The sequence below is a fragment of the Haliotis cracherodii genome, unplaced genomic scaffold, assembly GCF_022045235.1.
Source record: "Haliotis cracherodii isolate W230 unplaced genomic scaffold, xgHalCrac1.p SCAF_15, whole genome shotgun sequence".
NCBI classification, from domain to species: domain Eukaryota; kingdom Metazoa; phylum Mollusca; class Gastropoda; order Lepetellida; family Haliotidae; genus Haliotis; species Haliotis cracherodii.
The window spans coordinates 4,952,699-4,977,580 of NW_027266270.1; the positions used below are offsets into that span (position 1 = coordinate 4,952,699).

At 39.7% G+C, this 24,882-nt stretch overlaps 1 protein-coding gene across 6 annotated transcripts in view; it reads left to right on the forward strand.

Moving 5' to 3' along the window:
• Positions 1-40: 40 nt before the first annotated feature.
• Positions 41-24,882, forward strand: part of LOC139462188 (ankyrin repeat and SAM domain-containing protein 1A-like) — a 195,586-nt gene continuing 170,744 nt past the window's right edge. For all 6 annotated transcript variants that reach the window (XM_071243744.1, XM_071243747.1, XM_071243743.1 and 3 more), the window contains exons 1-2: positions 41-257; positions 2,287-2,373. In XM_071243744.1, the coding sequence (XP_071099845.1) occupies positions 133-257; positions 2,287-2,373 (212 nt within the window). In that variant the 5' untranslated portion in view covers positions 41-132. The remainder of the gene's footprint in view (positions 258-2,286; positions 2,374-24,882) is intronic.

A 24,882-nucleotide genomic window follows, 5' to 3' on the forward strand; every position in this document is an offset into this window, starting at 1 on the left:
GGTTTTACAGCTGCTATGATAACATTGTAGATGGCGCTGTCTGTCTAAGCATGGCGAGAAGGAAGTAAAGAAATTTTATCAACAATGTACGATCTTCCAGTGAATGTTTGCAGAATATTTTAATCAAATACTATGGGGAAAGAGCAGGAACTGCTGGAAGCGGCAAGAACTGGAAATGTTGCAGTTATAGAAAGATTGCTCGCCAGCAGAGTACGTCGATCTGCAGGAGGGAGCGCACTTACAAGCGCTCTTGCCAGGTGACAGCTCAACTTGGATAATACTCTCTGCATGACACTTTACGTTGTTAACCTAATTCTTGTTTTAAGCACCTGTGTAGAATTATAAGATGATGTTACCTCGTATGAGATGACGTTTGTGTTACCAGTACCGGTGTGATGTAGGTTTACGAAGAAATAAACAGCATTACTATTTTAATGAGGGTTAGGATGAAGTGAAGTCGCTTATTTCATTTATTTAGTTAGAATAGGTCTTCTGCAACCCATGCTTCCCGTAAAAGGCGACTATGCTTGTCGTAAGGCGACTTCAGGACCGCTGACTTGGCTGATGCGTGTCATTGTATGCAAATTGTGTGGATCGATGCTCATGATATCAATCACTGGATTGTCTGGTCCAGACTCCATTAATGACAGACCGCCATCATATAGCTGGAATATTTCTGAGTGTGGCGTTAAATAACAAACCAAACCATCCAAACAGTGATAAGACCATGAAAGTGGCTCTCCTGTGTCATCTTTCCTATAAATGTTTTTTTATTTTGTCAAAAACCATGTCAGCATCGATCTTCATGTATATTTTTGGTCTGCTGTCATGTCAAATGAAAGACATGACAGCAGACCAAATCTGCTTTCAATTGAAAATACTTGAAGCAGTTAGGCCTTATTCCAGTATTGTTATGCACTGTTGTACAAGTATACTTAGTCTCTATATATTTGGGGGCGGTCGGGAAGCTAAGTGGTTAAAGCGTTCGCTCGTCACGCCGAAGACCTGGGTTCGATTCCCGACATGGGTACAATGTGTGAAGCCCATTTCTGGTGTCCCCCCCGCCGTGATATTGCTGGAATATTGCTGAAAGCGGCGTAAAACCATACTCACTCACTCACTCTATATATTTGTATTTTCATGAAATTAGATAATTTTTTGAAAGTGTCTAATTTGTGCAATAACTAATAGTTTTTATGTAAGAAATACTGGATTGCCTTTAATAATATGATCACCACTGTCTTATTGTAATGACCTTATGTTCAGACGTCATGTTTTTACAGTATTATATGTGTATGTAAACTATCAAGGTGCCCATCATATATTGATTATTATGTTAAATGTCGCATGAAGTTCCGTCATCAACTCAAGATAGTATGACCCCTCTGTCTTAGAACATGTATGACCATTGTCAGAAAAGTGCACATTTTGACTCATGATTTAATTAGTGACATATGCAACAGAAACTCCCACCATGTTTTCATTATTAAGTTGCGACCATGTTGACTGGCACAAGTTTTTGTTCCGTGCAGTAAGTTGTTTCTAGCATTGTTTCATTTTTAAAAATTTCTGTTCCGTTATAAACACTTGTAAACCTGGGAACGTAATCGAAACATTTGATACTCAGATTGACTTGGCAAAATATATTTGTTTGTTTTGAGCTGCTGGGTTCAAGTGTTGATTGTGTTGTACACCTGTGGTGCAGTGTTGTGTAGGCTTACCTGTTATCTCATGTACATATAGTGGTTAAGATGTATTGTACCCAGAATTCAAAATATCATAAAAAGGAGTTGTCTCCCCTATTATTCCGGGCAGAGCAGCGTTATTTACAGTTAGTTACCTGGAAACTTTGCAGCAGTCATGATCACATTTTAACATGAACAAACTAAATAGAGAAATTATTATATATATTCAAAATACAATGACATGAACATCATTTTGAATGAATCACAATGTACATAAATAAGCGGCATCAATTCTAGAGGATAATAATCATCACATATTACTTGTATATATGGTAAAGGGATTTCAAGGATGCTGAAAAGTGTCTTGGCCATATAGCCATTATGGCATGTGTACTTAACATTTCGTAAAGGTTTTAGGGGACTTCATGCTGAAAATACAAACCTTCCCAAATAGACGTTAATGATTTCACCACTTCACTGAATACAGGTTAGATTTCATGGAAGATAACGCGTTTGTTTCTATATGAAATTAAATGCAGAGCCTCTCAAGTGTATTTTCTTTTATTGGTTGTGAGGAATTATGTGACATTTGTTTTTTCAGTCTCTGGAATTTCAAAGGAGTAAATGTGAACTGTGTGGACGCTAATGGCGGTACTCCTCTCCATCTTGCATCTCTCAATGGACACAGGTATGTGTGATTCTTTCATAGTGACAGTTTAGGAGGAATTGAAGCTTCAAACAAGATGACTTCTTCACTGTCGACATTGTTCCCCAAGTTTCAGGGTTAGATACGACGACTAGTTCATGAGTCCTGAAAATCTGGCAGGATTATTTGTGTTCTCAAAAGGTTAAGTCACATTGCACGAACCAGTATCTTGAAATGATCCACAGATTTAAGTAATAGTGTCCAGTTATGGGATACTCTGAATGATTGCTTTCTCTGAACCAGGTCAGTTATTGCTGGAGACGGGGAATTATGTTGTAAATATCCCCTGTGGCAATTCCTAGTTAGAACAGGTCCCCAACAAACTATGCTAGTCGTAAGAGGCGACTTAATGGATTGGGTGGTGAGGGCTGTTGACATGGTTGGTGCATGTCATCGTATCCCAATTGTGTAGATCGAAGCTCATGATGTCAATCACTGGATCGTCTGGTCCAGACTTGATTATTTACCGACCGCCGTCATTGTACCCTGATGTTGTGGACAGTTGCTCATAATATCAATCACTGGATCGTCTGGTCCAGACTTGATTATTTACAGACCACCGTCATTGTACCCTGATGTTGTGGATAGTTGCTCATAATATCAATCAGTGGATTGTCTGGTTCAGGAACGATAATCTACAGGGCTTTGTCATATGGTGGCAGTGCTGTTCACAGTGTCATTAACTAACAGAAAAGCAATATTTTGAACATTCATTTTTTAATTGGGATTTCTTACTGGCAAGATGGTGGCTTAGGATAAGAGTGAATGTCGTTTGAGGGAGGGGATGCTTGTATTTCAGAAACTGTATCGAGGTTAGAGGGAATGAATTTGTTGATTGGTAACCAGTAACCAGTCCACAACACTATATGTGTGGTCTACAAGATGCCTGTGAGATGTTGTGCACAGCTGTTTAATCAATAGATATGATAGGGTGTATTCATTCAAGACGACAGACCAATCAATAATGAATCCAAAAGAAGTGACACAAAATTATCATGTAGGCTGAGACCAGATTCACTGTCTGTTATCTGATTAATGCTGTCAGAGATAGTTATATAAGAGAGTAGCATGGCACGCTTCATTGAACACAAGGGTTGATCACGCCTCTCAGCATTACCATGTGTCCTCTGAGCTCATGTACAGAGTCCAAGGAGTACTGTGTTTGGCAATAAACCCCCTCATTATGTGAAACACCTAATTAGCTGGTACAGATTTAGGAAGGGTTTGATCAGAGCTAAAGATAACCTTTGGTTATTTGGGTATTTTACCCAGGGGTTTGATTTGATGGGGTATTCACAATTTTTAGAGGGTATTCAATTTTATTTACTCATCCGTTTCTTGACATTTCGGTATTTTAACTTGTTGTGTACCAATCCCTGTAAATCATTTAAAACTATGTGAATAGTTTACCCATCTGCATCTACATGCTGCTCTAGCCTGGAAGCCTTATTGGTTTGCAGAACCTAGCATTGTAAGAAAAGCGCTATGTTTTAACCACCAATCAGTGACTGTTTACATTGACTAGGTACAGTGTGCTTTTCAATTGGCATCTCTTATTATGTTGGTCGCACAAGCTTTTCCTCATGTAACTGTCAGTAAGTGAATTTCACAAACGGCTGATACACAATCATTTTATCTAACAGTCATAATATACACATTAATTTTATTTTGTTGCATATTTGAGACGCTAATACTGATTTTATAGTGCTAGCCCACTGAGATACCGTGCCACTCTTGAATGAACTTGAACATGAATACCCCACTCAGATAGTCAGAGCTACAGATAAGCAGCATATTTACATAAAATACTCCCACAAAATATTCAAAACCCAAATACTTTCAATTAACTCGTGTACAGAAACTCATGCATTAAATGAAGAACTCAAATGTATAAAAACAGCACACGTAAATACCCAATAAAGCTTTTTCAGCATGCGTACAAAGGAGCTAATTTCTGAAACACATTTACAAGCTAATTTACTTTCCGAGTCAAGCCTATATTTAGCACCGCTATATACATCCAAAACATTATTTCATTTTTTTTAAATCTCAAAATGCTTACTCAAAAGCCCAATAGAGTGATGAATAGATGAGTGAAAAAATATTGGTTACCCAATGAAAAGTGTAGTAAAATGGAAACCTTCGAGTAAAAACTCAATTGCTCAAGAAGTTATTTGGAGCTCTGTCAGTACACTGGCTCCGATCCGACCAGTCCTTGTTTTAGCCCCAAAATGGCGAGCATCAGGCCGGATAACACCAAGTGCCATATTTTATGACGTGACCAGGGATTGAATTGTCAAGAGATATATGCATCTCAGGACTCATGGAGTACAGCAGGATGTGCTGTGTTATGACTAACTATGCTCTTGGCAGGCACATTTTGGAAAGAAAATGTTATTTTGTTCAAAACTGAAATTATTTAAAGTTCTTATTTTCCAAAATTCAGAAGTATTGCAAAGGGTAAGAATAGAGACCTTCAGATTTTAATACTTTACAGCATGCTTAATCACAAACATTTGAATATAATTGAATTTAAAAAAATGGAAAATAGTGTAAAACAGACAATTAAAAATGATGGCCTAACCATCATCCAAACGAAACCATGCGCACTGGGGTTAAAACAGGTTTACCAGTTTTGTCATAGAGCACAATTTTTACAATCAGGACTCTTATTTTTTAATCTCATTATGGTGCTTTTCTGTCTGCTCATTCGTTTGATCACTGTGTCCGTAGCCTTCGCCAAGAATTAGTCACACCATTGAAGATGCCCTCACTTGTCTACTCAGGGGATTAATCCCTGGCTGAGTATTTGTGATGTAATCACTAATCTCTGAGGGCAGCAGGTGGTTTATGGTACTCAAACAGGATGTTAGTCATAAAAAGCTCGTTACAGACATTAGTTGTTATCTTGATTAATTATTCACAATGTCAAGATCAAAGTCATTTCACAGACAACGTATGCAATGTTGTTGTCTGGGCCCGTGCCTCAAAGCGATCGTAGCGCTAAGATGATCATAACTCCCATATTTACGACTTACATAGACTTACGACAGTCGTAGCGCTAAGATTGCTCTGTGGAACGGGGCCCTGGTCAGTTGCGGGTCCACTTTTCAGCTTCAACGGGGCTTGAAATTGCTGGCATATCAGAAAGAATCGGGAATCGAACCCGGATCTTCGGCATGACAAGCGAACGCTTTAAGCACTAGGCTACCCACCCTGTAGACTGACATCTAGTCTCTGAAATGAACATATCATACAGAAAAGAGAGTTGTTCAGTTATCTTAATAAAAATAGAATAAAAGGGAGCCCAGTGACTCTCTTCATGATACTGCAGTAATCTAGATTTGCCAAACATTATAGACTTGCATGGGCTGTATTTGATATATATTTGTATCAGGGTCTGTAAGACAGACTACCCACCCTGGTGTTGAAAGAGTTAATAGCAATCCTATCATAAAAACTGTTTTGTTCTTGTGGTTTTCTTTCTTAAACTTTTTGAGATAACAATAAATAAACGTATAAAGAGGTTTTAGAGCTGTATTTCAGGGAAGTCATCATTTCTTTCCACTTGTTGGGTGTATCGTGATACCAGTAGTAACTGTATACAAATCATATCTCAAGATACCAGGCGCTACTCAGCTCTACCATCCAACTTCCCTTATGGGTAAGAAAACTATATTAACATGAATTGGGAATTTTTTTATTTTCAATTTGGTAGTTTTTAATGACATTTGCTGTAGATATTGGGCCAAAGATCGTCATCTGAGAAAGTTTCGATAAATCCCTGAATATTTGTCAAGAATCTGTCCCTGAATTATTATCTGTTAAACAATTTTGTGACAAGGACAATTAATTCAGCCGTTAATGTTCAACACTTTTCCTGTTGCATCATAGAATCACTTCCCTATGTTTTCTGTAGTGTCAGGCCTGACTCAGGCTTATGTCATCATGTTAGTTGCACACAAGATAGTCATAGTGATCTGTCAGTGAGATCCTATTGCGATTGTATTGCAATAGTAACCCACGCTATTGTAATAGTATTGCGATAGTTGTCAACTCCATAGAAGTAGACCCACTATATGGCTTGTTAATTATATTTTTCAATGTAATAGAAATGAATACAAGTGTTGCTGACCATTTCAAAGACGGCCATTTTCCCTTTCACTACTCACAGCGATAGCCCGTTTGCGGAGCTCTCTATACTGTCACTGCCACCAGTCAAAACTCCCCACTGTGATAGGTGACCAAAACCATGCTTGGAGTTGAACTCGCAACTGAATGACCATTATGTTTACAAACAAGTGACGTCTGTCACAACGCCGAATACACTTACCCCTGCTAAATTACTTTCTTTGTTTGTCACTTGTCATTTGAACTTCTATCATTAAAACTATCATGTCATTGATATAGGAAGAATGTAAGGGAGAAGTTGGTTGATTTTCCGTTACTCTGAAATCTCGAACAAATCTGATTATACAAACAACAAAGCTAATTCATCTGGAAAACATAATCCGTCGTAAACCTTTTCAAAATGAAATATGATGACTTTCCAAAGATATAAACAAAAGTATGAAAGTTAATATGTTTGGGGCTAGAGGCCAAATTTCAAGATTCTTGTAATGGCCGCAACAACACTGGTGGCAGCGATGCTACTGAGAGTTTAACGAAGGTGTCACACGCTGGGAAGGAGCTTGTCACTACTTATACCAAAGGGAAGTAACTCTAATCTAAATAAGTAGTTATAATCGTTGCTAACACAGGCATGTTTGAAATTCACACAAAATATGTTGTATTTATAACTCATTGCCATTATTGAAACTATGGATTGTTATGCATACTGTCACTGATACTATTGGTACTTTTTAATTCCTCTCAAACAATTAGGTCAAACAATTGCAATGGTTCAAGCCCGTGAAGATTCCGGGGAAGAATAGGTCTTCAGCAACCCACGCTTGCCGTAAAAGGTGACTATGCTTGTTGTAAAAGGCGACTAACGGGATCGGGGTGTCAGGCTCGCTGACTTGGTTGATGCATGGCCATCAATCCCAATTGCGTTGGTTGATGCTCATGATATCAACCACTGGATTGCCTCATCCAGACTCGATTATTTACAGACCGCCGTCATATAGCTGGAATATTGCTGAGTGCGGCGTTGAACAACAAACCAACCAAACCAAAAGCAATGGTTCGATAGCGTGATATGACGTTACACTTCTAGTATTTCCAGGTGTAATACAGAGCCTGCAAGGGTATTAGCTGCATGGGCACAGGAGCAATGTCTCACACTGACAATATCTGTCAGTGGTCCAAAGGACCAGCACAATAAAATATCTCCTGGTTCTGTTAGATCTCTACTAGACACTTTGGTGCTGCCCAAAAGGGTTTAACATTAGATGACAATACTTTATTCTAATTCTTGAAGCTCAATGTTTACCAAATGGCAGAAATAAAAACAAGGTAATGTTGGTTAACTTCAGAGGTTTATTTGTTTGCAACAGGTCAACTTTTCTCCTTTTCCCAGATAACACCAGTACCTCACACTGAAATTAGATGTTACATACAAGTGAGGGCACAATTAGCATGAGAAGCCAGTCAAGACAGTAGAGCTGGGACGAGTCCAAATTGACTACCCGGGTACCCGCCCCCCTCTTACCCTACCCTACCCGGATACCCACTCTAGGTCTCAGGAGAGCAATTAGCATGAGCAATTAGCATGAGAAGCCAGTCAAGACAGTAGAGCTGGGACGAGTCCAAATTTACTACCCGGGTACCCGCCCCCCTCTTACCCTACCCTACCCGGATACCCACTCTAGGTCTCAGGAGATGTCTCAAACTGTCCTGTGGGTACCCGGGTCCTACTCAGTACCCACCCGACCAGGGTACCCGAGTTGCCCGTCCCAGCCCTACAAGACAGGTACTGGTTTTGCTTAGAGTACAAGCAACCTCTGGACCACCATTTATTTAATTTAACTGGCCCTTAAGAAAATATACTAGACTCTGACCTGCAGCAGTAGAAACTAACATTTTTGGTCCATTAGTCCTTATAATGATAACATAATTTCTACTTGTCCTTATGATACCTTAGCTGTTGGGGCAGTTTTACAAGGACTACAGGACTAGTGCCAATTTCTAACACTGTTTACCCACCCCAATTACATACAGAGTCTGAGGAAAATGAAAACCACAATAGTTTGTTTGTTTGTTTGTTTGTTTGTTTGTTATTCAGCACCACACCCAGCAATACTCAAGTTATACAACGGTGGTCTGTAAATATTTGAGTCTGGATCAGACAATCCAGTTATTGATATAATGAGCATTGATCCACACATTTTGGATATGATGACATGCATTAAGCAAGTCAGTGAGCCTGACCACCCGATCCCATTAGTTGCCTCTTTTGACAAGCACAGTCGCCTTATAAGGCAAGCATGGGTTGCTGAAGACCCATTCTACCCCAGATCTTCACGGCAGGCATGGGTTATTAAAGACCTATTCTACCCCGGATCTTCACAGGTCCTTTCTATTATGTATTACTGAACAATAATTTAGCTGAATGAATCTGAAAATGTTTTATTGGACAGACGAAGTGTTAGCCTAAGCCTGAGTATGACGTATTCCATTATGATTCTGTAGTAAACAACTGTCGTCTCACAAGGTCAGCCATGATGCCATATATGTGGATCAACTTGGTGAAGTAATGTTAAAGTAATGATTTATGAACAAAACAACAGAAATTCTGCTGAACAATCATTTCATTGATTTGTCCAGTCAGCATTTCTTAGAATGGAATTTATGGTAAACAACTTCTTGAATAAACTATTGTGGCAATGTTTCAGTATAGATCCTTATGCCGTTGTGAAGACTGTCTTGCTTGACAACGGTATAAGGATCTCTACAGAAACATCGCTATGATGGTATATTAAAGATGTTGTTATCCATAAATTGTGTCGACTTAATCATTTCATTGATAGACATTGATTTTTTTATATTACCACAAGGGTATGGATATAGGTGAAATTATTTTCAGCAATTCTCACAGAGCATTACAACCAGTGTTCCATTGCTTTTGTTGGGGGCACGGGTGGCCCAGTTGTCTAAGGTGCCGCGATTCCCTGTGCAGAGTTGCGTCCCTTGGGCACGCCAGAAACCTATGATTGTGGGTTCGAATCTCGGTTCGCCCCAATTATGTTCCTAGGTTTGTCAGCACCTTACCCGTGCTCGTGGGTTTCACTAAAGTGGTAAACGTCTGAGACCTGCATCACTTCGGGCATTCCTCCATTAAGCTGACATGCCGTGATAAAACTGGAATACTGTTAAAAGTGGCGTTAAACCCAACTCACTCTCTCACTCCATTATTTTCGCTGCTTATGGCGAGGCCTATAGCAATGTGACTTTGCTATTACTCCTGGCCATGGGCCAGAGGACAAATGAAGTCAATCCATCCTGGAAGATATCATCATTTCCTGGTTGATACAGATTGTTTGTGGATGTTGGTTTCCCAAACTTTTAATAGGTAATTACTCCCAAACCTCAAGATAAGCATATCAATGCTATCATGGCACAAAATGCTCCGTCAGGACTTTATTCAGCCCTGTATATACTCCTATTAGTTTCCAATCAATGTTTTTACCATTATCATCGGTGCCATGATCAATGTTTTACCATTATCATCGGTGCCACGATCAATGTTTTACCATTATCATTGGTGCCACAAGAGGACCAATACAAAGAGATTTCCATTCTTGTTGCACAATAGACATGCAATGTTTGGGGTAGAATTCAGCTGGGTTTTTTTTTACTTAGGGAATTTTTTGTTAATTATTCATCATGTTCATATGCTACAAAGTTAATTAGGGAGTCAGATCAGGTGGTAATAAAATCATCTGAGTTGTGTAACCATGGTAATTCAGTCACTTCCATAGCCAGTCAACTCATATGGAACATTTGAAGTGGGTTTCTCAAACAGAACATGTTGTTCTTGTTGTAAATACATGATGTTTAAACTGCAAACTAATTTTGTTAAATTTGAAAGAATACTGTTCCCCGATCGTGATTTCCAAGTTCTATTTACCAACGTGTCATAAGTAAGATACAAGGAATAATGACACTCTTGTCTGTCCTGCTCTGATATGACCTGTGCAGGTGTATTCTTCAGGATAGCCCAGTGGTAAAAGTGCTTGCTTGTCTTGCCGGAGGCCTGAATTTGATTCCCACATATCAAGGTTTCAGATGGCTGTTGGTCACCGGTAATAGACCGATAAAATTTTGGTTTGTTTAAGTTGTTGGACTTTGACTGATAGAAATGATTAGCAAGGCGTCACAAGTGTCATAATTTCATGATTAAAAAGTAAATAGTAAGGATTATTCCTACTTACAGTATAAAGTTACGTGACATTCTGAGAATGTACAGTACACATATTGTCCTTTTTTCAATCAGAGTTTTCAGCATCATGCCTGTATAATTGCGCATGACACTGTAACATTTTTGTCGGACCATAGGCTTTCGGACATCATACATTTTCTATCACGATTACTTGCACTATAACGAGGGGTGTCGGGGGGGTGAAGTTTATGGCAGTATTCTCCCAGACCCAATCTCATTAAAATCAGACCTTAGTTCTCGCTACCGCTTAACAAAGATCTGAAGACATCCCATAAGGGGTCACGTCAGAATGACCTTCATCCGACCAATCAGAGCGTCACTTACCAGATCATGAAAGTGACAGTCGGAATGTGATTTCTAATCAGACAACCTCGAAAACATTAACACGGGATATTCCAAAAGATAGTTACAGGTTTAACAACTGAATCCATACAATCTAGGCAATCTATTAGCCATTCCAGAATGTTCTTTTGTTCAGGTTTCAAATTTGTAATAGAGAATTTGTCAAAATATGTTTTTCGAAGCGTAGTCGCCAGTTTGAAATTAGTGCCATAAAGCACGAGAAAGCTGCCTTCTGATTGGTCATTCCATTGGTCGTTCAAAGTTCGTGCAAGGTCGGTCTGACGTGACCTGTAATGGGATGTCCTCAGATCTTTGTTTAGCGGTAGCGCGAACTAAGATCTGATTTTAATGAGATTGCTCCCAGACCTGGCAGGTAACTGGTTGCGTGGGAGCTATGCCCTTTTTTTTCTTAAAAGTATTGATTTAATTTTGTAATTTTACTGCATCCGCCAATTTTGTTTATTTGACTTATTAACTTTTGCCACTGACATTTCTTGGGTCCAAGTCATTGACCTACATACAGCCTTTTATGTCAAAATCGCTGTGGAGGTACAATGTGTGGAGTCTGTGATGTTGCTGGAATATTGTCCACAGCACTAGTGGCCATGCATCGATTACAAGTTTAATATCAAATGTTTTCGTCGGTGCTTGGCTACATTATCAATAGTATCAAAAGGCATTAATATTTCTAAAAACATATTTCTTAACTTTACCAAAAATATACCCTGCTACGCGAATCACATGGTTATCAGACAGAAAGAGGACTTCTTTCCAAGCTATCTGTTGTTGAATCAGGGTCGGTGCGGATGTGTTAGTCTTTGTCATTTTGGCCAATATCGTGAGAAAATATACTTTGTGGATGGTAGTTGTACCTAAGTTTGTTTTAATTATCGCAATACTGTTGCGGTAGTAAAAATGCCCTTAGTGGGGACCAAGGGTCCAGATTGGTGCATTATCAAGGACATAATTCAGGGTTAGAAACTAACAATTTTCATCCACTAGTCCTTATAATGCTAACATATAGCAAAACCCTTAAAAAGGGCTAATTTCTACTAGTCCTTATGATACCTTTACCATTTGGCAGTTTGGCAAGGACTATAGGACTAGTGCCAATTTCTAACCCTGACATTGACTGATGACAAGATGTTTTCTTGTACTACAAGTTGTAGTGCTTATGAAGAATGTCTTATCAAAAGTTGGTGGAATCATGGAAATAACCTAATGTCTTTTGTCTCCAGCAAAATCAGTGATCACCCTCTATTTGTGACCTCAAAATGAATGTACGACCCTGCAGCTGGACAGCAACCAGATTTTATGATGAATAATGATGAAAAATGTAACTGGAATGTGTCTGCTGGCACTTTCACAGTTCCATAGGTGCCGAAAAACAGGACAACTGTTGACAGTAATTGGGACTCCCGAGAAATGTCTGTGAACAAATGGACTTTTAATATGTTTGCTGACATTACTTACAACAAGCCCCAGAAATGATGACTCTGCAGTATTTACAGTATCTAGAATTGTTATTTAGGGGCAGATGTTTGCTTAACACTATGGCGCCTGGACATTTTGGTCAGCACTAACACAAGCAGCTGCATCCAACGAGGCTTCATCTAGCAACTCGAGTCTTCAGGAGCATTAACTTGTGTTTCGGATGATAGAATATATTGATCAGGCACCGAGTAGGGTGAGGCTGTCGATACTTGACATCAAACGAGACAAAACGATGGAATCCTTGTAAAAACCTTGACGACTGATTTCTTGGTAACGTGAATAAGATTGTGACCTGGTGGAATTACTGGCTTACGTGCCGAATGAGATATTTCTCTTGATTGGCATTGAAAGGGATTTTAGACACACTGGCTGTCAGATATATTGATACAGAATATGTGTGGCCTCTGTTTATATGCTTGTCTTGTTTATTCATTTCGGTAGTCTTTGTATGCTGGAATTGGTGTGGCAGGATGGTAGTGGTTGATGCTGGGCTGTGTGATTGACCGTTTCTCTGTGGAACAAAGGGACAAGATTGAGATGTTTCCAAACACTTGATGGATTTATCTGGGTCAGGTCATGTTCCACCAATCTTTATGAAATAGTTACCCATAACAGAAGTATGGCCACAGTAAATGTTTTAGAACCAGACAGGGATCAATATTTAAGTTGGATCGGGTGGTTACAGTATGATATTAACATGGCCCAACACCATAATCATTATTCCCCACGGGGGCACGGGTGGCTCAGTCGTCTAAGGCGCTGCGATTCACTGTGCAGAGTTGCGTCCCTAAGGCACGCCAGAAACCTATGATTGTGGGTTCGAATCCCGGTTCACCCCGATTATGTTTCTAGGTTTGTCAGCACCATACCCGTGGGTTTCACTGAAGTGGTAAACGTCGGAGACCTGCATAACTTCGGGCTTTCCTCCCACATAAAGCTGACACGCCTTGATAGAACTGGAATACTGTTAAAAGCGGCGTTAAACCCAACTCACTCACTCATTCACATTATTCCCCACTGATACATGTTCTTTGGTCCAATAATAATTATTCCCCACATATACATGTGGTATGGTCCGATAATAATTATTCCCCACATATACATGTGGTATGGTCCGATAATAATTATTCCCCACGTATACTTGTGGTATGGCCCAATAAAAATTATTCCCCACTTATACATGTGGTATGTCCCAATAATAATTATTCCCCACATATACATGTTGTATGGTCCAATAATGACTATTCCCGACCTATACGTGTGGTATGGCCCAATTATAACTATTCTCTACATATACATGTGATATAGCCCAATAATGACTATTCCCCACATATACATGTGGTATGGCCCAATAATAATTATTCTCCACTTATGCATGTGGTATGGTAAGTACTATTATTCCCCAGATAAACATGTGATATGGTCAGTACTATTATTGCCCACATAAACATGTGATATGGTCAGTACTATTATTCCCCACATTTTCATGTGATATGGTCAGTACTATTATTCCCCACATATACATGTGATGTGGTCAGTACTATTATTCCCCACATATACATGTGATATGGATAGTACTATTATTCCCCACATAAACATGTGATATGGATAGTACTATTATTCCCCACATATACATGTGATATGGTCAGTACTATTATTGCCCACATAAACATGTGATATGCTCAGTACTATTATTCCACAAATAAAAACATGTGATATGGTCAGTACTATTATTGCCCACATAAACATGTGATATGGTCAGTACTAATATTCCCCACATAAACATGTGATATGGATAGTACTATTATTCCCCACATAAACATGTGATATGGTCAGTACTATTATTTCCCACATAAACATGTGATATGGTCAGTACTATTATTCCCCACATAAACATGTGATATGATCAGTACTATTATTTCCCACATAAACATGTGATATGATCAGTACTATTATTCCCCACATATAAATTATGCATAGCTTAACACTTTTATTCCCTCAATATAAATGGTGCTTAGCTTAACACTATTATTATCCAGATATACATGTGATATTCCCCAGTACCATTATTCACCACGGACATGTGACAAAGCCAAACACTATTGTTTTCCACATATTTGACATGGACCCAAACCACCAGTTCATACAGAAATCTGTACACAATGCTATCCCCGTTTCTGTATTGTGTACATCCAGCCTCTGTGATTTAAAGGTTCTAAGATTCATCCAACAGAATTATCCACCCCTATCCCTGAGTCCGAGGTGACGGTGACATTCTTATTTGCCAGAGCCGGCCTGAAAGCCTTTGTAAGCCCACATTTGCAAGTGTTTCTCTGCAAATTAGAGCACAGATCATTAATCAATATAAAGCGGTGACCAGCATGACCCTCTGTGTTTGTACTGGAGGCCTTCGCAGGCCGGGTCTTAGAACCACCAACAGTCTGAACCTTCAGGCCTCATCCTGCCTGGCAACACATACAGTGGGAATACCGACGTCGTCTAGTGGATAGAGCATCTGGCTTGATGGAGTGATTTCCATGCTCATTATTCCAAAAGACGTTGGGGCAGTTGGTTAGCCTTGTGGTTAAGGCTTTCGCTCGTCACGCTGAAGAGCCAGGTTCGATTCCTGACATGGGTACAATGTGTGAAACCCTTTTCTGGTGTCCTCCTCCATGATATTGCTGGAATATTGCTAAAAGTGGCGTAAAACTATACTCACTCACTCACTCACTCACTCCAAACGACGTTAAAATATGCTACTTGTTCTGATCCTGCCTTGCACATTAAGGGGTAAAACATGGACTGGTTGGCTTGGCCTCAAGTGGGCCCTTCAGGTTCGAGAAATTTATCTTAGCTGTGCAGGGGTAGACACCTTGGTCATAACCAACTCGTCTGCAGCTCAGTTTGCAAAATAACTAGATTGGGGTTAAAACATGTCCGTCTAGATATTTACTAGTCTCACTTATGACAGCTTTCTAAATTCATGCTAGTCTGAGACTTTTATTGAGGACAGGGAAGCATTCAATGCTGGTTGTCATCGCAGACAAGTACCGTTTGAGGGCTGTAATTCTGACCAGTTCGCAGTGCTTCAATTTTTCTAAAACTGGAACTCAACAAGACTGATAGAAAATGTAAGCAAAAGAAACATGTTTGTCCTGTTCAAACAGGACTAGGTACAAACACTGAGGACCAGTGAAATGAGGTTTACAGTGTTGTGACTTAGGCTGCTGAGGAAAGACAAGTCACGGTTTAGAGACTCCACTGTTATTGGTGCTGACAGTCTGAGGTCTGGCTAGCCAGACACGCTGAAGCCTGGGAGAGGAAGCCTCAATGTTGATGGTTAGGGAGAGCAACGTTAATGGAGCTCTAATTCTGATGTGGTTCTGGTCCTGTGGGTTCCATGATGTTCTTCAGAATACTCGAGAGAGGACGGGGTCTGTTAGCTGTAGGCCTTTTATCTTGCCTTTGGGCCGAAGGGATTGTTCTCAGACACACAGCTATTGAATTAAAAGACTTTTTAATTGAAATTGGCTTTTAATCTAAGATCATTAATGTTGTTTTAGTTTATTCCAGCAATGACTAGTTTGTCTTTTTTTGCTGTTCGATGTCTCTGATTAGGAAATAATCATTTTCTGTTATATTTTGAGTTTTTGTGTGTGCCTTATTGAAAATTTGAATTTCAATATTAGAACATAGTGGGTTTGAACAGCGAAGCCATAACACAATTATCTTGATTATTTCTGCTAATAAGTGCCCACGACAATATTTGCTAATATTGGCTCGTGAGCAATCCCAATTAGCACCCCTTCCAATTAATCAATGTACACAAGACTTATTTATTTGTGTATAATATGCACTCGTGTGTTATATGCACCCTTAATTATGGGCAATTAAATTCTGGAAAAATATATCTGTCGTGTATGATACGCACATACTTTTCTTTTGTATCATTTCAGGCTATCAGCATAAACTACAACGTTTACGATCTTTCAACTCATTTTATTTTTTCACCAATATTTTATAAAATAAGAGCCCCCTATTTCTAATTTTGAGAGCGCCCTGGGCACTTATTACATCGAATACGGTATGCAAAATTTATGCAAATTCTTAGGTGGTTACAAAACTGACATGTTAAGCGGAATTGATCAGTTCTGGAATATATGAATTAAGGGATTTCATGTAGACATCTAAACAATAGTTTCTTTCTACCAGTAATATTTACACCAGCATGCCAATATATATATCTCTTGCGGTTGGGTAGCCTAGTGGTTAAAGCATTCATTCGTCTTGTCGAAGACCCAGGTTCGATTCGCGACATGGGTACATTGTGTGAAGCCAATTTCTGTTGTCCCCTGCTGTGATATTGCTGGAATATTGCTGAAAGCGGCGTAAAACCATACTCTCTCACTCACTTGCTCTCTTTTTAGCATCTATTTCTGGGTTTAGATAATGTGGACCCTTTGGGGTCAGACTACGGCCAGTCGGAGCGTTTTGTGTCCTCACTGTCTCAAGATTTTCCCAGCAAACTGAGCTGCAGAAGAGTTGGTAATGAACAAGGTGTCTACCCCTGCACAGCTAAGATACATTTTTTCTCGAACCTGAAGGGCCCACTTAGAACTCATGTATTCTTGACAACAGGGGCACGGGTGGCCCAGTCTTCTAAGGCCCTGCAATTCGCTTTGCAGAGTTGCGTCCCTTGGGCACGCCAGAAACCTGTGATTGTGGGTTCGAATCCTTGTTCGCCCCAATTATGTTTCTAGGTTTGTCAGCACCATACCCGTGCTCGTGGGTTTCACCAAAGTGGTAAATGTCTAAGACCTGCATCACTTCGGGCTTTCCTCCCACATTAAGCTGACACGCCGCGATATAACTGAAATACTGTTAAAAGTGGCGTTAAACCCAACTCACTCACTCACTCACTCACTTACTCACTCACTCACTCAATGAAAACAAGATGGTGACACCAATATTGTGTGTAAATCCTGCCATTAGCTCCTGTTGATGTTGCATCCTCCTCTACATTCATACAAAGGGCTGAGATATTGCCAGTGTCACATTTGATCTAAACTAACTGGTGGACTTGAAATACATAAGGACATAAGTCGGAGTGAGTGTTGGCTGGATGGGGTGAAGAGGCTGACAGTGACTCTCTGTTGTGTTTCAACTCAAGTTGCTTTTGTTACCATGGTTACAGATCTCGGGTAGACAGAGCTACAGATAAGCAGCGTATTTGCCTAAAGTACCCCCAAAAATATTCAAAACCCAATTACTTTCTATTAACTTGCATACAGAAACGCATGCATTAAATGAAGTACCCAAATGTATAAACACAGCTTGTGTAAATACCCAATGAAGATTTTTCAGCATGCGTACAAAGGAATTAATTTCCGAAACACAATTACGAGATAATTTACTTTCCGTGTCAAGCCTATGTATTTAGAACAGTTATATATACATCTAAAACATTATTTCATATTTTGTTTTAAATCTTAAAATGTTCACTAATTTTGGGAAAAACCCAAAAGAGTGAAGAATAGATGAGTGAAAAGAATAGTGGTTACCCAATGAAAAATGTCATAACTCAATTAAAATAGAAACCCTAGAGTAAACAATACATTCAATGTAGACCCCAAAGTCATGTGACTGAGTCTGACCTCAAATATTGACTCGTCACATGATCTGTATTGACCTGTCACGTGATGAATATTGACTCGTCTGCTAGAAAACAAGATTGTGTCTGATACAAACATTTTACGATTTGTAGCTAAGTAACTGTAATGAAACAGAGGACTGTTTAAAGTCTTCATGAACTTTAAGATGGATTTCTGTATAACAAAACAAACAATTACTCTTGAAGAGATAAATATGTGAAAACAAGGACCCTTGGTCCCGACCCCTTTGGCGTCAGTGAAGTCTCTGATGGACCACCTTAGGGGTCAGGTCTGAGGTCCTTGTTTTTGCATATTGACCTCGTCAAATGTAATTATTTGTATAATCTTGAGCCTTCGTCCCTCTTATCAACAAACATTGTTTATGACCATAGTTGTAAACAATGGGTGTTTCAGCGTTCCGTAGATACGCAGGTATCATTATGGTATTGATTTCTGGCCTTCTCTCCCACTCCCCCCATTCCCTCGTCCCAGATGTCCATCTCAGCAACTTCAGATGGGGAGTTGTCTATGTGAGCAGTAAAGTGATGCTAAGCGTCAATTATTCTTGTAAATGACTGGTTACTCTGAATCTATCTACCTCAGTGAACTTCATGGTAGCTGAGCTGAAGGAACTGTCGACCACCTCCGTGGTCTTGTGGTAGAGCGTGCGCTAGAGCGGAAGGTCCGGGGTTCGATCCCTGGCCGCGTCATACGAAAAGACGTTAAAAGATTGTACTTGTTGTTACCCTGTCTGGTCGTCATAATTAAGGGGCTAAAACAAGGACTGGTCGGCTCGGAGTCAGTATACTGTGTCTGGGTGGGATATTCATGTTAAACTGCGGTGGTATCTCAGTGTGCTAGCACTATAAATCAGCATCAGTCCGGACTAGTACAAGCAGCTACACACACACATACACGTGCATGCATGTGGCTATATAAGTGCAATAATCTTGGACACGACGTTTAACCCAATTTCACCTCACCTCACCTCACCTCACCTGAAGGAACTGTCACTGTCAGAAGGACACTTGCACACTTAAATATTCAGTTATTCCGAGCGACTCACAGGATCGGGTGGGCAGTCTCGCTGCCTTGGTTGATGATGCATGTCATCGTTCCCAATTGCATGGATCGATGCTCATGATGTCAATCACTGGATTATATGGCCCAGACTCAATTATTTACGGACTGCCATCATATTACTGGAATATTGCTGAGGGTGGCATTAAACAACAAACAAAAACAAACAAACAGTTATTCCAAATGTAGGTTTTGTTTGTTTAGTTAGTGTCTGCTTAAGTATATCAATTACATTCATATCATTGTCAATAAGCTTTAGTTTGTTGTTTTTATATTATTTCACAATATGAACTATTCAATTATGGTGTGACTGCAATCTGACTCAGCATGGTAACTTGAAGTGGACACAGGGCCAGTTGTGATGTCAAGAGCATGTGATGAGATGCTACAGTTTGACATCAGGATAATTATTCCTACGTACTGACCAGCTGAGTTGTATGGGTTTTTACCAGACTGTAACTTGCCAGGCAGATATGTAGATTCTTTAGAATGAAATGGCAGCGATATGTATAACCAATAGTGTTAACTAGGCTGAGGCTTGACGTTGGCTGTTGTTACGTACAGTGAGTGAGTGAGTTGGGTTTAACGCAGCTTTTAACAGTATTTCAGTTATATCGCGGGGGTCAGCTTAATGTGGGAGGAAAGCCCATAGTCCTGTCTCCTCCCCGTCTCTTCTCTCACTCTCATCACCCCTCCCCCTTTTTCGTAACCAGGGTTCAATTTAACTCTATAAATCACTCACAAGTGCAACCTATTATTGAAAAATGCCACAAGTGCATGTAAAAATTATTTCAATTTGACTCTGACTTCACACACTCAATACTTCTAAACTTTATTGGGGCGGTTGGGTAGCCTAGTGGTTAAAGCGTTCGCTCGTCACGCCGAAGACCCGGGTTCGATTCCCGACATTGGTACAATGTGTGAAGCCCATTTCTGGTGTTCCGAGCCATGATGTTGCTGGAATATTGCTAAACTGAGTAAAAGCGGCGTAAAACCATAGTCAGTCAGTCAGTATAAACTTTATTTACCATATTGCATTACTAATCTCTGTGGTACGTGTAATTTGTCATGCTTTTTTAGGCTTGACGTCATCAAAGTGTAGGGGCAAATGTTCCTATTGCGTCTTACAGCAATAACTTGATGTGACACTGGCAGCAGACAGGCCTATATTTTAACTGGGATAAGTGTCTGGGACCAGCTCTGCCTTTTTCCTAACCCTCTCCCCTACCCTACTGGGATAAATGTATGGGACCAAGGTGCAACCTGTTTATTGTCTTGTGCAACAAGGTTTTCATGTCAACATGCACCTGGTACAAGTTAAATCAAGTTTCTTAAATCAAACTCTGCCTTTTTCCTTTTCCTCTCCCCTCCCCAACCCCCACCCCCAGCCTTCCTGAGTGGGGTTCCATGGACTGAAGCAATGCAATTACAGCTATGTCAGTGGTAATCAGTTGACTGTCAGACATTCACGTTGAACCTTCAACAGCCATGTCTGCACTAGTTCAGTGTAATTTGACTATTCTGAGAATTCATTATTAATTTGAACTAATTTAATCCGACCCCTGCAGACACATGACAATAGACCCATTCAATAAACATTTGCATCCTTCAGGAACTGAAAGCGAAATGACAATACGAGTTCAAGTGAAACGAACTCTTCATGTTTGAGATCTAATTGATCAATAAAATGTTTTGTCGACATCTTTTTAATTTCTTTTATTTTCACTGCTGCTTAAATTTTCCATGAACAGCACTTAGCGCTGGTGATGGAATTACCTTCCCTTGAATGATCAGCAAGTTCACAAATCTTTTATGAAGGTTCTAATCCTTTCTGAGAATTGACGTATTTGTCTTACTTGACAATGCTTAAAACACAATTATTGCTTTTTTGTTAGTTATGTCTTTCCAATAATGTAGAAAGTATCTGGGGTGTGCAGAAAAGGGATAGTTTTATTGTTTTACTGATTAAATTTGTAGATAAGATAATCATTATGTCGGTAATCAAATTTAATAGCATCTATTACTATGAAAAATAGGTTCTCCATTTAATAAATCCATTTTTGTCATGCCCTATTGATATCTGTCAAAGATTAGCATTATTGCGTGTAATTGTCTCGTAAAATAAGCCGGAAATAACAATCAGCTGTATATCATTGATATACTGATGGTTCAGTAAAAAAACCATGATAACTCAATAGAATAAAAATTTGATGACCAGAAGAAATTAAATAAAGAAGAATAATATAGTCTATTACTTGTTATTTTAATTGTTGGTTTTGCTATAGATATATACAGTAGAACACAGATATAATGAACACAGATAGAGCAAACAAATGGATACAATGAACTGTTAAAACATCCCCGAATTATATCCTATATATTATCATATAAAATTTACGTGAATAACAAACTCTCTACACCGAACTAACGTACATATCGAACTGATATCTGATCCCCGACAAGCCCAAATACCACTAATTAGTGACGTGTGTAGTGAACTCAGAAATCTCACACTGTGTCAAGTGTCACTGACAAGTGGCTGTACACATTCAGCAGCGAATCAACTCAATCAACTGGGATAATTCAACCTTGATAAACATGCTCTATGTTAATCTTACCTGTACATGTAATTGGACTAATCTTGTCGGTAAAACAAATTACGTGTATTGTGTTTTGCGTTATCCAAGATGGCGGACGTTTCTGAGCGAAACAAATGTAACGAACATATATTGCAAACTGATTTCGCCAGTCACTTGTTGTTTGTTATATTCATGTTCTACTGCATTTATGTTTGGTATAGTAGGGGCTATTTTTTTATGTATGGTATTGTTTCATGTAGGGCTGGCCAAAAAAGATCTACATGTATAATCGGAATTATCGTCGATGGGAAGAACCATTAACGATTATTGATGTGAAATTGTTGTCATTGATAATAACTCTCATAAACTATTGTGATGAAATAAAGTTTACTTTATTGATTTACTGAAACAGACTTGTTATTGTTAATAATGTCAATTGTCGAAGACGGACAGCAACTGTTTTTCTTACATTTCAAATGTCCACAAAATAATCTATATATAAATGTGTCATTGCTCACAAGTGGCATGAATTATGTTGATATGATATTTCAATTGCGATAAAAGTATATTGACACACAGTATTTAAATACTAACAACTGTGAGTCTGGAATTTTTTAATTATTACTCCATTCTCTGACAAATAAGGTTTCAATGAATAGTGGTAATCTGTTAGATTTTTAAGTGTTTTCTGAACTATTACATCCGTTCATATAGGAAACAACATTTTAAATGTTAAAATTCATGAAACAATTCAAGTTGTTTCCTGTCTCAACTAGTTCCACAATGTTGCCCTAACTAAATTCAGCTTTGAGAGATGAGTAGTTGCTATACGAACACATGGCATTCAGCTTCGATCGATGTCAATGACTCTTCTTCGTATCATTTGATATGTGTCTATCTCTGTATGTCATTCAAAGCATTTGGCCAGCGAGCGTGATCTGCCCAAATGGTTCAATGCCAAAGAGAAACTCTTTTGCAGATGGGGCCAAAAATGGGTGTCTTAGAAAATCAGATTTCGAGGCTATGGTAAATGTACTGGCTTAATATCAGGGATAACACCATGGCAAATTGCTAAAGCCGTATTCAACATAATAAGCGCCCACCGTCATATTTGCTAATACAAATCCCAATCCCAATTAGCACCCCTTCCGATTGATCAATCTACACAAGACTTATTTCTTCATGTATAATATGCACTCGTGTGTTATATGCACCCTTAATTATGGGCAATTAAATTCTGGAAAAATATATCTGTCGTGTATGATACGCACATACTTTTCTTTTGTATCATTTCATGCTGTCAGCATAAATTACAAAATTTACAATCTTTCAACTGTTTTTTTTTCACCAAAATTATATTCCAATAAGAGCCCCCAATTTCTAATTTTGAGAGCGCCCTGGGCACTTATTACGTCAAATACGGTATAGCTGAAACTGGTTTGATTGAGGATGTCCTTAGATCAGAGGTCAACAGGCAAATGAGACAGGGCACATCTTTTATCTATCCTCTATAAATCCAGGAGTAAAGTGCACTTTGCATCTCTGCTGAATTGTGCATGAGATTGGGTCGGTTATTTGGCTGTCGAAACTATTAATATACTTCTATTATTCACTCTGCATTATCAGGGATGAGTGCTTAAATGGGATTTTCGGCTGTTTTTCAGGAATATAGGTATTATAAATATGGAAACAGTGTTTATGAATATGGACATTACCCTTTCAAGGATTGTTGAGGGTGCAAAGGTTGGCATTGTTTTGTATATGATAAAGTTCATGATGGGATTTCATACCAGTGAGAGGGTTTGAAGGTAGATTTTATATATACATATCATTTGGAGATGATTTGAGTCATACAGGCTAACAACAGATCAGGAAGCTCAATATTTGTAATGAAATGATGTTGCTGACGTCACCTGGGGCAGTAATTGACAGTACTTAAACCCCTGACTCATCAGTACTCCTCCGTTAAGTCGTGCAGGGTTTTACTAGACACAAAATGTTGCAACCGAGATTTGACCAAAATAATTTTGCGCTTCAAGTCTTCTTGGATGATAAAAAGTATGTTTGAATCATTATATCCAAGTGAATTTTAAATCTTAAATTGTGACGTGGACATCCCATCTATAGTTTGGGTGAGGCTTCACTTTGTTAGTTGTCGTTGGTGAACAGTGGTCCCTTGGTACTGCTGTTTTTATGCCTGGGACCTCATGCCTGGGACCCTCATTGTCATGCCAGGGACCCTCATTGTCCTGCCTTGGACCCTCATTGTCCTGCCTGGGACCCTCATTGTCCTGCCTGGCACCTCATGCCTGAGACCCTCATTGTCCTGCCAGGGACCCTCATTGTCCTGCCTGGGACCCTCATTGTCCTGCCTGGGACCCTCATTGTCCTGCCTGGGACCTTCATTGACCTGCCTGGGACCCTCATTGTCCTGCCTGGGACCCTAATTGTCCTGCCTGGGACCCTCATGCCAGGGACCTCATGCCAGGGACCCTCATTGTCCTGCCTGGGACCCTCATGCCAGGGACCTCATGCCTGGGACCCTCATTGTCATGCCTGGGACCCTCATGCCAGGGACCCTCATGCCAGGGACCTCATGCCTGAGACCCTCATTGTCCTGCCTGGGACCCTCATGCCAGGAACCTCATGCCTGGGACCCTCATTGTCCTGCCTGGGACCCTCATTGCCCTGCCTGGGACCCTCATTGTCCTGCCTGGGACCCACATTGTCCTGCCTGGGACCCTCATTGTCCTGCCTGGGACCCTAATTTTCATGCTTGGAACCCTCATTGACCTGCCTGAGACCCCCATTTTCATGCCTTGGATGTTCACTTTACCCGTTGAGATCCGGGGTAGAATCTTCAGCAAACCATGCTTGCTGTAAAAGGCGACTATGCACAACGTAAGAGGCGACCAACGGGATCGGGTGGTCAGGATCACTGACTAAGTTGATGCATGTCATC